This window comes from Mycteria americana, chromosome 1, assembly GCF_035582795.1.
Source record: "Mycteria americana isolate JAX WOST 10 ecotype Jacksonville Zoo and Gardens chromosome 1, USCA_MyAme_1.0, whole genome shotgun sequence".
In the NCBI taxonomy this organism is placed as follows: Eukaryota; Metazoa; Chordata; class Aves; order Ciconiiformes; family Ciconiidae; genus Mycteria; species Mycteria americana.
The window spans coordinates 148931838-148947499 of record NC_134365.1 but is presented as its reverse complement, the minus strand read 5'-3'; the positions used below and the strand labels follow the sequence as shown (position 1 = coordinate 148947499).

Genomic DNA, 15662 nt, shown 5'->3' with positions numbered 1-15662 from the left:
CTATGCCAACACTTGATTGTTTTTGTACCAACAACTGTGACTACAGAAGAAAAAATGCCAAGATTAAGTCTATAAGAGGTACGCGATGTGCTACAGATTTCTTTACCTTTCCCTTTTCAGGACATTGTTCTATTAAAAGATACAGGACACTGTGCATTTAGTTCTCATGACTTACCATTGGACTACTGAATGCAGTGTGCTTTGAGAGTATGCTTGCTCTTTTTGCTTCAGCTCTGCTACCCGTGCGCCGGTGGGTTTTGGTGCTCTGGCTTCTGTGGATTACTTTGATGCTCTGATGGCTGCAGATACTGTCACGATGGGATAGAGTTCCTCCTTTTGGGGCTGCTTCGTCTTCCTCAGAATCAGGTTCTTGGTACATCGCTAAGCGTTTGGCTACCAGTAAAAATACAGAGAGAGAAATGTTGCATATGTTAAAGGTGGCTGGGAAAGAGGGAGAGGGACATGGTGACTTTGTTCAAGTGATCTGGTTTTAATATTATACTGTGCTTTCATGGTAAGAATGAATGATTCCATTATCAGGGGATAACAAAGTCTAGTCTTAATTGAATGGTAGTATTTAACAGATGATGGAGATAACATAATTAGAAATGTAATGCAATACGCTGGCTCTCTCATCATCGCACTCTCTCTGAAAGGCAGTTAGACTCTGTGGTAACTCACTGCATTCCCAAAGAGTATTCCACAGCTCAGCCTGATGAAATCAACCAAATAATTTGGTCTTCACTTGCAGTCTGAGAAGGAAATAAACAATCCAGAAAATTTTCTTCTCCTTTCTAACAGAATACAGAAATTTCATAGAAAGTATTTTCCAGCAAAAATGTTGCATCTACCCAGTACAAGTTGACATCTGAAATGTCCTCACCTCAGATGTTGACATCTGAAATGTCCTCAGAACAACACACCTACAGAGCACTACTGCCCTTATTTTATACACAGAGATAAGGTACAGACAGTGTAAAAGCCTTGCTCAAGGTCAGGGCCATCTGCTGCAGAGTGGAGACATGAACCCATATTCTTGACTCCTAGCCCAGTGCTAAAACCACCCTGGAGTCCATCCCTTCCTCTCTGAACAGCACGATAGGCAGGACAATGCAGCACGCAGTATCAAAACCAGGGTAGCCTCACCTGCTGCAACACTTGTTTCTATCACAATTTGCTGCAGTGAGCAATACCTAGTGTACGCAGAATGAAAGAGTTTTTCCAAATGATACATTTTAGACAAACGTTTCCCCAGTCAAGAATCCAACTACAACAATTAATGTTAGAAACCAATCCTGGCAGTTTGATATACAGAAGTTAAAAAGGAAACAGAAAGAAGAGGTGTGAAACAGACGTGGAATCCAGCCCCTCTAATGACAGGCTCCGTTTAGCTCTAACTGATGTATAACATATTTTTCCATTCCTGAAGACCATGGGCATTTAATAATCTGGGCTATTCATTAGGCAGGCACATGCCACTTTAACAGGTATCTATTTATTCCCTCATTAGGTATTCATTGAAAGGCTTTTCATTATTCTCTCAAAATAATCCACACTATCCAGATATACAGTACAAGTTACATATTTGTGGCTCGGCTTTGTTTTGGTTCTCTGGTGTAACAAATTAGATTTTCCTAATGTCGAATGATAAATCACTAGCATGTAAGTTAATTATTCAGGCATTTAACAAAAAAAAAAAAAAAAAGAAAAGATTTTTCTTGCAAAGTACTTCCTGAGAAAAATCTTGCATTACACTTAGTGAGTTTGGCAAGGGATAACTTTTAATGTAGCTATCTTTACGATCAAAGAAAAACCCATCCTCGCCATCCACTGCAACTTTCAAACGTGTTTTAGCTGTCAGAAAGCAGTCAGGGGAGTTGAAATCAGACCACACACAATACATGGTGATAGGTCTATCAGTACAGTATCGTACATCAGAGGTTTTTTCAGCTCCATTTGGAACATGTATAGGCTCTGTCTGAAATGAGCTGGGAGAGCTTCCCAGTGCTGGCTGTGAATACACACCTGGTCGTTGCTCTAACTGCATGCCCAGGTATGCAACGTCCTGTGCTGCGCTCTGGCTCCTGCTGGAAGAAAATTTAGGCCATCGAGGTAGAAAGGGCCATAGTGCATTTGGAGACATGGAGAAGAGACTGCAGGGCACACTGCAGATCACTTCCGCCTCATAGCTGGAATACAGCCCTGCAGCCCAGGCCCTCAGGCTGATGTAGACTAACTGTGGATGACTGAGGAGTTTCCTTCGTTAGCATTATTTGGTGTGATTCATGCTCCTCTGTGTTATGCAGTGGGAAAGAGGTTGCACAACAGCACGTTCAGTGCTGTGAGGGCAGCAGTTCATTGAGGCACACAGCTGCAAACAGAAGAGCACAGCACCCTTGCCTTCTCCTTTCAGCGCCTACCTTGTCCTTTGATTCATATGAAAGAACCTAGAAGACAGCTCAAAAAACTAGGGAGGTCACTGGTCTCCTTGGCCCTTCTGTTGCACGGTAATGAGTTGCAAGGAAATAAAGTTCACTTCACCTGCACAGGCTGCTTCCTGCAACTTGTTGCATATGCTTTGGGGCAGCACAGTTCTAAGCTGTCCCATCACTCTTGCCCACTAATTCCCACTTTCTTCTGCTCTGTAAGCCTCTATGCATTTTCCCAGTGGAAGTGCAGATCCCTGTACTATGAATTTAATTCAACTGATCATAGGTTTGGCTATATCAGAAGGAGTCTACACTGAGGGCCCAAAGTGATCTGTAGCGTGCCATCACTGCTGATGCAGGCCCTCGATCAAGATGTGAGCCAGGCTGCTCACTGTCTCCCACCAGCATCCCAGTTTCCTTCCAAAGGAGACGCAGGCATGGGAGGAAAGAAGGAGCCAGGTGGACATCGTAGCGCGTCACTTTAAGATGATGCCTCAAGTACCAGAATGGTGTGGCACACTGAAGGACTTCTGTCCTTCTCTGCACTGGGGAAATATGATGGAGTGCACACCTGGGGGGGTATGATGGAGTGCACAACCTGGGGTGAGGCCTGAGGAGGGCAGTGCCCAGCCTGACGGTGCAAGCTCTGCCTTAATTATCTTCTGCAGGCTCCTAGTTGCATGCTGCAAACCCCAGGTTGAAAACCCATTGCTCAAGATGACACACCAGTAAGTTTTTCTGCACTTTACCAACATTTAAGATTTAAACCAAACATAAGAAGCACATTTTTGTGCCTCATCTTCACTAAGGCTCTTAGCAGCAAACCCAGTCTCAAGGAGAGTTGGTGCGACATGGGGACACAGCCTCTCTCAGGAAAAGCATAAGAAAAACTTGGATTTGCCATAGGCATAATCTTCCTCACTGTGGATGCTGGGCATTTGAATGGTAGACTGACAGAATGCTAAACTTCTTCTCGTACCAGGTAATATTCCTTGACAGAGAAAGGACTGGCTACAATTACTCTTTACAGCTTTGCAAAATGTGCTACCCAGTTGGTCCAACTCCCTTGCAAGCAGTTTTTTAAAAAAGGACATACGTTTTCTTTAATAATCATACCTAATTTAAGCTTCTGCTCTGAAAATACATCTTGAAATACATGACTCCAAAGACCCTGAACAGATTATAATTTTATTCCATGTATAAAACCTCTATGGTTAAGCAGAGAATGCATTTCATGCAAGTTATGCTTGCATACCATATCTCTGTATTCTTCATTGCTCTTTCTTCTTTCTTACATTACGCCTAAAAATATTTTGTTTATTCAACATAGCAAAAGCTGTTTCCTAATGCAGCACTCAGCTTATTTATTGGTATTATACCAATAGCACAGTCCTTTCTAGTCCATGTAATATTAGCTATCTCTTGCTCTCTATACAGGTTTTCATTGTCGCAAATTCATTTAATTGTTCCCGCCACTGAGAAAAAAAGAGAAAAAGGGAAAGTAGATGCAAGACCAGAATCTCATTTAACCAAGTCAAATGTAATTCTTTTGATACAAATGGTGTTATTTCAGTTTTAGACCAAGGTAAGCTTGATAACAAAAAACCAGGCCTTAGCACCTTGCAACATTTTTCAAGTGCAGTCTTACATATTATGCAGCAAGAATTAAAAAGTTTGAAGAAATAATGAAACCCAGTTCAATCGTTATGTTATGGCTAAGGTTCACAATGCTTCAGCTGTGCAAAGCGTGCTTCTTTGTGAACAAGCTGTTCTCTCCACCCACTCAGTCCTCTCCGATTCAGAACCTTTTCCTCTGAACATTATAACCTGAAAGACATTGTGGGATGCTTTTCAGTTTCAGCACTGAAAATTGATGGCCTTGATCTTTTGTCTGATAGAGAGTTTTTTATTAAGGGCAAAGACACAAACAACTTTGAGAAACACAGCAATGCAATTCATGAAAGTCAAATTTCACTATCCTCTAGTTCATTTTATATTTACGGCACAAAGAAGAAAAAATAATTAACGCTTATTCTGTGAACTCTCTTCCATCTTTCAGAAGACGACAGTAAGCTATAAATAAAACTCCTGTAGTAGCTGCTAAGTATTTGAAGAGACATTCTTTTTTAAAAAAACCCTTTTATTTAATTATTTTTTGTTTTGCTTCTTTTTGTTTTACCCTCCATGCTATCTATGTTCTACGACGAGGTATCCATTTTGCAGGCTGATGGAGAAACTGTTGCCACACAGCCAGATATTCAACTAACTAGAAAAGTGGGATTAGGAAACTCTAAAGGACTTCCCTTCAAGCAGAATAAAACTGCAGACCCTCTAAACTAGCATAATTCAGCTGTCAGTGTGTGGGTCCTAATTTCGCCATGGGATTATTCCATTTCGCCCAAACCCTTATTCAAATGAGTAAGGCTGTTACTGAACTATATCTAGAAATACATGAAGTATATGAAGTATATCTAGATGTGCAGTAGTTACTCACATCACCACACCACCTTATTTCCTTATTATTTTATGAGTGCAAGCTTATTTCACTTTGAAGTGCACTCTAGTATCTACATAAAGAGTCAGTCGAGCACCTAGCATGCTGTAAATCTGTACAAGTGTGCTAACATAATCTAAATTACTTTACTTTGCAAGAACTTCCCCATAAGGACAAGTCTTGAGATAAGAAAACGCCAAGATTTTCCTTCCTCTCCCCTCCTGGCATCCCCAGGGGCTTAAAATGAATAATTTTAAGTCCTTCATTAAGAACTCTTTCTTCTACTTAGAAGTGGAGATCATTCCTACTTTTCTGGAGATTTTCCAGAGCAATTGTGAGTGTAGGTATATGCTTAGAAAAAAGTATTACCTGTCTCTAAAGCCGAGTTATTCTGTCTTCTATAGGATTTAAAATGGGGCACTCCCAAGGTACTGAGTTCTACACCTGCTGGCACTGGTTGTCTCCTCAGTCACCAATTAAAATTTTTCAAAAAGCAATGACAAATGTAAAGAGAAACTACAAACAACCTACAGAGAGTGTCTGAAGCACCCAGTCCTGCTAAAGGTTTTGATCTTTCTGGGGGAGGCCTAAATGGACTATCCTGATTTCTGAAGATTGTCAAATTGTAAAGGTGGCAGATGAGAAGTCCCTTTGGAAGCAACAGCCACATTTATGGAAAAGGTTTTATTGATTTTTATGCTCTTTTTTTTTTAAATAAATCCAATTCTCCAACGTGGCTGGAATGTGCAGTCTATGTTCTCTTGACTACATACAAAAAGACCAAGAACGTTCCACGACAAAACAGCCCCCCAAATTAAGAAAGAGATTTTTTTAATATAATGCACTTTCCTATGAAAAGTAGTTGCTGGCCAATCTTCAGCAAGAAAAAATAGAGAGCAGAAAGAAACTCCTTCTTTCTCAGATTTAGTGATTAAGAAACTTCACTAGGCAAGAGAAAATCACTGAGCTTTTCATCATCTGCCTTCACCCCCCTAAACTTCTCTTATTCTTATGTTGTCTGGAGTTTTTTTCACAGTCAGTGGAAGGAAGGGGAAGGAATGCAAAGAATGAACAATTCAGATTTTTCAGATTTGTGTGGTTGCATTCATGGAGATTCAACACGTGTTTTGTCAAAAGTTCCATACAATGGGTGGCTAAAACTAAAAAAAACCAGAGATCACACCCCATTGGCAAAAGTGTGATTAATTCAGCATTTGGAAAAGAACTAGGACAAATGTCAGGCCAAGAGCATATGGTTGTAGCTAAATCATATAATGACTTTCAGAAGCACAGCTTTTGGGCACCTACTATCTCTGGGATTAGCAGACAGACTTGGGGCATGGCCAGTCCCAAGAACTCTTAGAAGTTGGCTACTAGCCTGAAGGGAAGAGCTATGGTATGGCAACGTAATTTTACATATAGGGAAACAGTCCAATTTTTTTCGGTCCTAACATTCTTTTGGGCTAGGAGGAAGTACTGATTAGAAGGATATTTTTTTGTGGTGTGTAGCACTCCTTTGCAGCATCATCTTACTGTGAAAGCGACACATAGCGAGGTGTTAGCTTTAAGAAGTAACAGATAGATACAACTCCATCCATCTCTGGGATTTAACCACAGTATAGTGCCAATGGGTATTCTATAAATGCCCAGGACATTTATGAATGGAACAATCATTCTTCCACTTGGAGTGGTCCATGACATACCCTGCTCCTGAATTAACACTCTGCGAATCAAGAAGAAACTTTGAAGGAGACAATGGAACAGATGTAAAGAATGCAGGTCGTACAGACGTGAGGTGGGAATTCTCTTCACCTGTATTTAGAATTCTAAACCACAGAGAAACAGGCATATGTTAGACAACAAATGTAGATGTCTAAAACAGGTCTGATGAATTAGATCCTACAAATGCTTAATTTTCTCCATTAACTGTAAAGTCACTAGATGACTATCTTCCATACAAATATCTAAAATCAGGTAACAAGAATCCCATCCCTATCAACATAGTCTCCACAGGGCCCAAACTGGCAGTGCGAATTCCCATAGTTTGATCCCTATCAGTGCATAATCCATTACCAAAGTATTATAGGTGACCTCAACAATGATGAATATTTGACAGAGCTTGCATCATGGAACTGTGGCTGAGTACACCCACACCTTCCCTTACAGCCTCCACAAGTGTTCCTGGATTCCTCCTTGGTGCTAAGCTCTCGCATAGCAGTACCCATGAGTAATACTTTGTACTGCCTCCAGTTGGCTACGAGATTCTGTCCCACGCTGGTGCAATTTATTGGCCTCTGTTATTCATGTTTTTGTCACCTCTCGTCTAGACTAAAACAATGCAATACTCCTGGGCGTAGCGCCATCAGCCTCATAAGAAACTTAGAGCTAATACAGAATTCTGCAGGAAAATGTTTTCTCCAACAAATTCATGAAAACTGCCCCTTGCTCCCTATGCACCTAAAAAAAGTATTATGTCTTGTTCAGGGTTTCAGTTTCTATTTTAGAAGCATTTAATTGCTTCAACCCTGCACAGGGTCTACATAAGCCTTTGTGATGAAAACCAGGATTAACATGTCCACGTCTGATGCAAAACAGAACTCTCCCTCATAATCATAAATCTCACCTTTCATGTAGGGAATTTACATGGCTTTGTGGAACAAATTTCCAAAGAAAATAAGGACACTCCCACCACTCAAGAAAAAGACATGCTGCCTCAAATATGCCAAACCTAACACAGCATAGCATATGCCTTTTAAGTAGCCCCCAAACCCAAACAAATTGTGCACCACACACATAGGGAGAGGAAGAAGGGGAAAGAACCAAGCTACACATAAGGAAAGTCACACGCATCGCTTAATGCACTAGTGGAAGAAACTCAGATATGATGATGACAAATGCATTATACCAATCCCTGTAGAACAGAAAAGAATGGGATAACTGCTCATAACTGAACAAATTTTAGGGACAAGAGCTTATAATGCAGCATAGAGAAAATCTGTGAAGGCTATGCACAATCTGTTGATTGAGTAATTAACAGATACACGGCAGTTCTAGATTATGCAGAAAAAATACTTCAACAGAAAATTAAAGTTCCAAAATGAGGAAATTTCAGACCTCAATCTGCCACTGTAGGCATAACTTTCCCCCTCTGTGTGTGCACATGGCTGAGCCCCAGCATATAGGGCCTCTAGATGACTTCAGAGGAAAATTTGCCAGAACTTCTTAGCACGGGAAAAAAGTGTGTTACATCTTAGCCTTGTTCGTGGATATGGCTGAACGAGCTGTTCTGACTGAAATTTCTCCCCCAGAATTCATGCCTGAGGCAATCATCTGGCATGGAAAACTTGAACCAAACAGTTAAAGTTCTGTACAACTATCTATAACTGAAAACAGGATCTTATCATGAGAAGGGTCAAGCAACTGGAATAACAGGCATGGCTACCCAGCCACAGTAGAGTAACAAACTTAGGCCAAAGAGCTAACAACAAGTATATTTCCAACCTGAGCTATCTGCTTTTACAGTAGAAAATGACTTGTTTCAGCTTTTGAATCTTGACCTGTGTACAACAATTTTAAATTCGTCTCTTTATCTAAAGTGCTGCTCAGTGTTTGATTCCAAGTAACAAACTGCTATGCCTGAAAAATTACTCAGATAAGCGAAGAAAGACACAGATCATCTTTGAAATGGGTAAGAAAAGGCAGATGCATTTTACTTGGTTTTCTTGCATATGTGGCAGCCACAGGTCACTTGCCAAGTGAAAGATTTTGAATTTTCTGATTCATGAAATCTTCTGTAAAACCTGAGGTGCAGAGCTGGATTGCATCAGTTATAATATATGCCCCAAACCTCAAAGGGGAATCCAGGTACTCTGGTATAAGACATAGAAAAGCGGCTGACAAATCATTTGCAAGCAAGCACACAGCAATGAAATGTTCTTTGTGCACTCCCTAAAACCAGAAAGAGCTGTGATACACATTTTACCACATCTAAACAGGAAGGTTTGAGCAGCAGAAAAGATAAGAGATGATTAGAAAATCAGATTGGAGAATAGAGCTAACAAAAGACTTGAATGAAGAATAGTTTTTATTGTGTTATTAATCCTGATTATAGGGAACAAAATCAATAGAAATTATCACCATTTATATATACAATGACAGAGAAAGTCCTATTTTCTGTAGAGGAGAAAAAAAGAATAAATTACTGTGTATAAAATACTGTGTATAAATTCTGTGTCAATTTAAAAATTATATTTGTCAGAAATTTTATACTGACTGGAGTTACAAGGAAGCCCAAACATAGCTGTATGTGAAAAGAATGACCGAGAAAAGAGTCAGTTTATTTTATGTATTTATTTGACACTTCTGTTTGTAGTGAAATTCACTCTACTTTCATTAACATATTGTAATCTGAAATCATAAGAGGAAAGCATGCACAAACTTAGATTTCTGTTAAATATATTAAATTTGAAGAAAAAAGATCTGAAACTCAATACTCAAATTCAGGAGCCTGAGTTCAGCCTACGTATCAGCTGATGATACCAAGCTCATAAAAATACCCTTTCTGCACTGTTTTAACTGGCAGTACCATCATCATTCCTGCAAGGAACAGAGTACACTCTGAAATTAGTATAAATAAACAAAAGAACAATGGCAAGGAAGAATAAAAAAAGAATGAACATTCAGAGTGTCACAAGCACAATTAGGAGTCCAGAAACACACTCTTAATTCTAATTCTCCTCTCTTTCTTATCTACAATACAGAGGTAGGAAGTCACAGCTTCTCCCTGTTTAAGTTCTTCTTTCTGTAACACTGGAATAATAACACTATCCAAACACCTAGTTTCTTCAAGAAGAATGCCTTAAATGTAAGGTCTCAGTACTACTTTAAAGTAGGAGAAAAAATAACAATCCTTGCATAATCCAAAACTTCAAAATACCTTTTTCCAATTTGGAATCTTATGAACTCTCTAAAGCATGTTTTAGATTTTCCAGTCTATTTTGATTATTTCTCTTATTCTGTATCGTATTTGTAAGCTGAATTTCTGTAATGGTCTTTGAGAAAACTTTCTAATCTGTGATCTTTCTATGTTATGTAGATTAAGAAACTTATTTTTTGCACATAGGAATGCAATACTCTAGCTATCAATATTTTCCTGCATACTGACAGAGTATGATTTGAAGAGTTCAGATCTGTTATGTCAAAAATGATAACAACAAAATGTTAGAGGAAAATAACACAAATTACAAACAAATCACGAAACATGAAATCACTTCATAATTTCAAAAGGGTGATGAGATGACACAGGGATGACAACCCTCACATTCCCTCGTGTCAGAGTGGCTTTTTAGTGTTTCAAGAACCTGATACATGGGGACATTCTCTCAACTGCAGTGTTCATACAGCAGTGAACCTTAATGCAGACACCTGTCACACAGGAGAACTGAGAAGAATCTGACAAAGGTAACATAAAATATGCTATTAGATTAGATTATGTTTCTTGTTAATATGAAAACCAGCAGCTTTGTCTACATTTATTTCTTAGCACAAAAGGATAACCTCATTCCAGGTATTCAATCAGACACTAATCTGGCTGTATGCTTAAAACTGGTATTTTACATAGCATACTTCAAACACAAAACAATTGTGATACCAGTGGCACTATTCAATTTGCTTAAATTAGCCACGTGCTCAAGTGGTTTACCAGATCAGGAGCTAAAGCCAGAAGTTTTAACTGTCTCGACAACATACTGTAGATGATGTTACAGAACACTTTGATAAGACTATCATTGCTAGCTGAACACTGACATCAAATTAGACTAATCTGAAAACAGCTATTATGGAGTTTGCTGAGTGGATGCATGCAATTTCTTTTGTTTTTCTTTTTGATTTAAGATTACAGTAACTTTTGTATCTACTTCAGATTGCCCAAAGTACAACTGTTAGATAGAAAACAAGATCATGAGCTCACCGTTATCATCATGGGAATACTCTATTCCAGAAACAGTGCATCTTCGGAAAACCATCTTGTTTTCAGTCAGTGTCCCAGTCTTGTCTGAAAAGATAAACTGCACCTGACCTAAGTCTTCCGTGATATTTAAAGCTCGGCACTGCAGCTGAGAGTCTGTTTCTTCATCATATAAATCTTTATCTTGATGAATAAAGTATACTTGGCAGATTTTAACTATTTCAATGGATACATACAAAGAAATTGGAATCATAACCTAGAATACAAAAAAGAAAGAGAATTAGGAGAAAACAGAAGCAAGGATACAATGAATTAGTAAAATCTAGTTAACTTGGTACTAGACTAGAACATAAAGAAGCTATGTACTTTAAGCATGTATTGTAAAGTTATTAGCATGTTTGAAAAGAGTTTATTTACTGTGTTAGATGAGGAAAACCCATGGTGAATTGCAGAGCTGAAATGCATTATTATGTGTAGAAGGGTGATTATCAAAACTTGGACAGAAGCAAATCTTTTTTGGGCTAATAAGGTGAGCTTGAAACTAGCTGAGAAAGAAAAAGAAAAAAAAGCCAAACAGCAGTCAGTATCCAGTAAATGTGAAAGAATGGGATAAATTTATTCTGCATAAATAATAGACTGCTTACAAATTCACTTTGCACAAATACGAGAAACAAAATGAGAAGTGTAAACCTCTCCACAGGAATGATCGTTTTGGCCTTGGCTTTTGCATTGCAGGTTATTTGAATGAGGAACACATTTTATAATTGCTGAAGAAAGATATATGAGAAGAAGTTTCTCCGGAAAAGATTTTCAACTGTTTCTTGAGAATTGTGAAAACTCCATGAAATACCTAATTTGTACCTGAGTTTTCCCTGCAGATGTTTTTCAGGACAGAAATTCCTGACTGCATACATTATTTAGCTTGCTGAATTAGCTATGAGGGATAAATTATAGCATATATGTAAGTGGCAAATGTTGTTATTTAAACAAAAACTACAGTTAAAGGTTGGTGTTTAAAGAATTCTGTGGTGAATTTTTTTAACCAATATCATAACCCAATACCTTAGAGTAAAAAGTAATTTAACTCATCCTTTTTCATTCCTTTTTATAAAGGAGTTCCTGCCTCCAGTAACGCAACCTCCTCTAGTGTCCCACTGGGCATACTTCCACATGTCCTAGTGACATGAGTCTCTGTTACTTCTCCTAACTTACCGCCACCTTCACCATTCAATACATTTCTCTTCATGACCAAAAAATTTTTAACAGAGTTTGTTATCCAGCTGAGGTATGGAGTTGTTAAGAGCTGTATCTTTGGAAAGCGGTTAAAAAAGTATACAACTTATTTTCATACCAGGATGCTGTACCCAGAGTGGCACGCACAGTCTTTGAGGTGTTGTTCCACAGTGAATGGATATGAAGCACAAAGCTTGTTTTCTCCCAGCAGGGCCCATTGCATCCCATCTCCTCCTAACTGTTTAAAATAAAATAAAATGCCTCTGCCTTTTGGGGAAGGCTCTCAAATTATTTTCTTCTCCAATGGCAATGGAGCTCTGACAGCTTACTGTGTGCATCAGTTTGTTTCTTTTTCAGAGAAGTTATTATCTTTTTACCACTGGGTAGACTACTTCTTTTTATTGAATTTAGCTTTCTGGTTACATATTATCGCATTCCCTATAGTTAAAATTTAATTTTAAAGTGACTAAATGTACTTCCTTTTAGTGCTTGATTAGCTTTTTACATGCCTTAGTGGTAGAAGGCGTACTACACATACTGCACATTATAGCTTTATTACAGCGAACTATGAACACTGGTGGCATGTACAACTTGATTACCTGGAAAACTATGATCATTGTCAGAAATAAATATACTGAAGCTAAAACAGGAGACAAATATTTGCCATCAGGCCCTGGAACATCAAAAATTGGTTTCTTCTTCTCACCATATTGCCATACCCATAGGCCATGACCTGCAGAAGAGTTGAAAGAGAGAAAAATGCAAATTAACTCCAAGGAAAAATGCTTATGGTATGAATTTGTTCTTAGAGTTGAGTTACATGGGAAAGTGATATTGGTTTTCAACTATTCTGCATGACTTCTGAAAAAGGCGCCCAAACCATGTTTTTCTCTGCCTTGGGATTTGGGGTTTGAGAAAGGGATTTATCTGGTCTTAAGGACAGCATGCAAGAGTCATTTCACATAACTTTATGCAAATAAAGTGAGTTGGCAAGTCTAAATTAGTAGTTTAATCTCTTTCTGTAATCAGCAGAGAAAAAAAGACTTCTTCAGAAAGTTACTAATTTCAGTGATACTCATTGTGTTAAAATGAAAGAACTCCACTGATTACACTAGGTATATCACTAGCCAGCTATCACGAAACTAGTTTCAGCTGGATAAAGTCAGAAGAGACTTTAATCTTACTGTGTGAATCCTACCCACCACGTCTACAGAACTCATGAAATAACAGTATCAGCAGAGTCAAAGCATGGAAGCTGAGGAACTAAGAACAGAAGAAATTCCAAGCCTTGTTCAAAATCTTTTTTTTATAGATTGTGCTGAAACCTAAATAAAGATAAGGTTATTATTATTATTATTATGGGAAAATTACATTCTTGTTAAAGAGACAGAAAGTTGCCTTTTTAAGTAGAGCACTAGGATTTGCAGTCCTAAAAGACCTAAAATGGTATGCCTGATGTTTTTAAGGTTAAAACTAAGGAAGAATTCCCCCATGATAAGAAGCATTCAAACTATCTTCACTATATGTCAGAAATCAGAAAAAAAAGACAAAGGCCTACTTTAAAAGTAACCTTTTGTAAGCCACATCTAACAAGGTCCTTTACATCTTGATACATAAAACCAGCACAGAACTCTTGAAAAAGAAAAACAATACTTAAGCCAATTGAGCAAATTATTTTGTCCCTGTACTACCAACATGAGCATATCACCATACTGATGTCTTTGTTCATGTCTATATTTTTATTCTTGAGAGCAAAAATTGAAAGCCCCACACTGAGAATGACCTGCATCAACACATGTTTTATAAATATCCTGACTCAGGTTTTCAAAAGAATTAGTTAAGTGTCATACCTCCACTTATACTTTATTGACAGAAGGTACAAAAACTGCCTGACTTTTACAGAACACAGCTTTGCATGTCTTGAAGGCACCTCTGGTTTCCAAGGGCTCAAGCAAATTTCCTTCCAGCTGGGTTTGGTTGTTACCACCTCCAGCAGTTTGCTCTGGCCCTCTGCTGGTGGTTTCCAGCCTTGTAGCAGAAGTGACAGAAGGGAAGGCGTATGTGTCACCTATTGTGGGCCACCTCCTGCCATTCACAGTCATGCATCTCAGGAGTTTCAGCTGAACTGAAGCCACTGCAGCGCACACCCCGCTGCCGCTGCTCTGGGAGCAACACCTTGCACGCAGTGGCAGAGGGGACAGCTGCAGGCGGTGACTCCTGCAAATAAGCCTACCATGGCACTTTAGCCCTGAGGACTGGGCTCCCCAACACTGAGACACTACAAAAGAGTGTCATGAACTGAGTGGAAAGAAATATGCTGGCTGATTCACAGCTGGAAAAACTCATCTTTAAGCAGCATTTAACAATACCTGGAAAAAGGCACACAGAGACGTATTAAAATGGCATAAGATTGTTATTAAACTACACCGTGGTTGTTAGGAAACATTCTGGTGTTTATGCCGTATGACTCACAGACAAACATTAAAGAACACACAAACATTAAGGATATGGAATTCATATGCCATATATACAGAATAATTTTGGGTGCCAAACGTAAAACTCCATTCTTTCTCACAAATTAATAGAAAAACGTCCTGAAGAGTATCAGCCTGAACCTCAGCATTTCCTTAAACACTCCATGAAGTCTAGAGAGTCTCCTACTTGGATTTATGCAGAATTAGACTTCTGTTTATTTCTTCTATGTTAAAGCTGCAGCCCTAGGGACAGTGTGTCAATGTTGTACACTGTGCCCTTGATTTAATAAATAGTACTGGGGAATAGCACTGTGCTAATTATGTTTATTCTCTGCTCATAAATTACTTTGTTGACTGATTAATGGCTTGTTACACTCTACCACCTGTAATTTTGAGGGGACTACATATAAAGTGGCTTCTTTCGGACTCGACATTTTTGGATGCTATCAAGGGTAGTAGAATCTAAGCCTTCAGATCTCTGGTACTAATAGCATATATTTGATTGATACTAAGAAACTATTTAGATGAGCTTATGTGACATCTTGCTTTCAAAGAAAACACAAGAAAAATTAGACAGTATGGAGGCAGCTTTATGGATTTCATGTTTTGGCAGACACATATGTTTTTGATAAAGCTAAGCGCACAAATCCCAAGAGAATCTGATACTAAAGTTTCTCCTTTTAAAGAGCACTTACCAATGGCAGAAAACAGGCACATGATTAGAAGTATGAGGACACACCAAAGGACATCAGCATTCATCTGTCTTTCAAGTTTACTGCGTTTGTAACGGGGTCCATTATTGTTTAGCAAAGCCTTGGTCTCATGCCCTGCAGAAGCAATTACATCAAATGATGTCATACGGATTTTTGTTATTTTCAGGAAGCTATAAAAAGGCGGTATGCCTCGTCAGACAGAAAAACAGCTTTTACCTGCATAGATTACTATTCCTGCAACCTCTTCTGTATTTCTAATGGTACAGCCACGTAACAAAAGATTTTCTTTGAATAGTCCATCCTTTTTTCCACTTCTATGCACACTGCAGAAAATTTAAAAACAGAACAAAGCAC

The 15662-nt window shown here is 38.6% G+C and overlaps 1 protein-coding gene across 1 annotated transcript in view; it reads right to left on the bottom strand.

Moving 5' to 3' along the window:
• The window catches only part of ATP10A (ATPase phospholipid transporting 10A (putative)), a 120377-nt gene that overhangs the window by 33405 nt on the left and 71310 nt on the right, over window positions 1-15662 (bottom strand). The window contains exons 4-8 of the mRNA XM_075523606.1: window positions 15525-15631; window positions 15291-15422; window positions 12721-12854; window positions 10892-11144; window positions 176-393 (exon numbers count right to left, since the gene is read on the bottom strand). Of these exons, the coding sequence (XP_075379721.1) occupies window positions 176-393; window positions 10892-11144; window positions 12721-12854; window positions 15291-15422; window positions 15525-15631 (844 nt within the window). The remainder of the gene's footprint in view (window positions 1-175; window positions 394-10891; window positions 11145-12720; window positions 12855-15290; window positions 15423-15524; window positions 15632-15662) is intronic.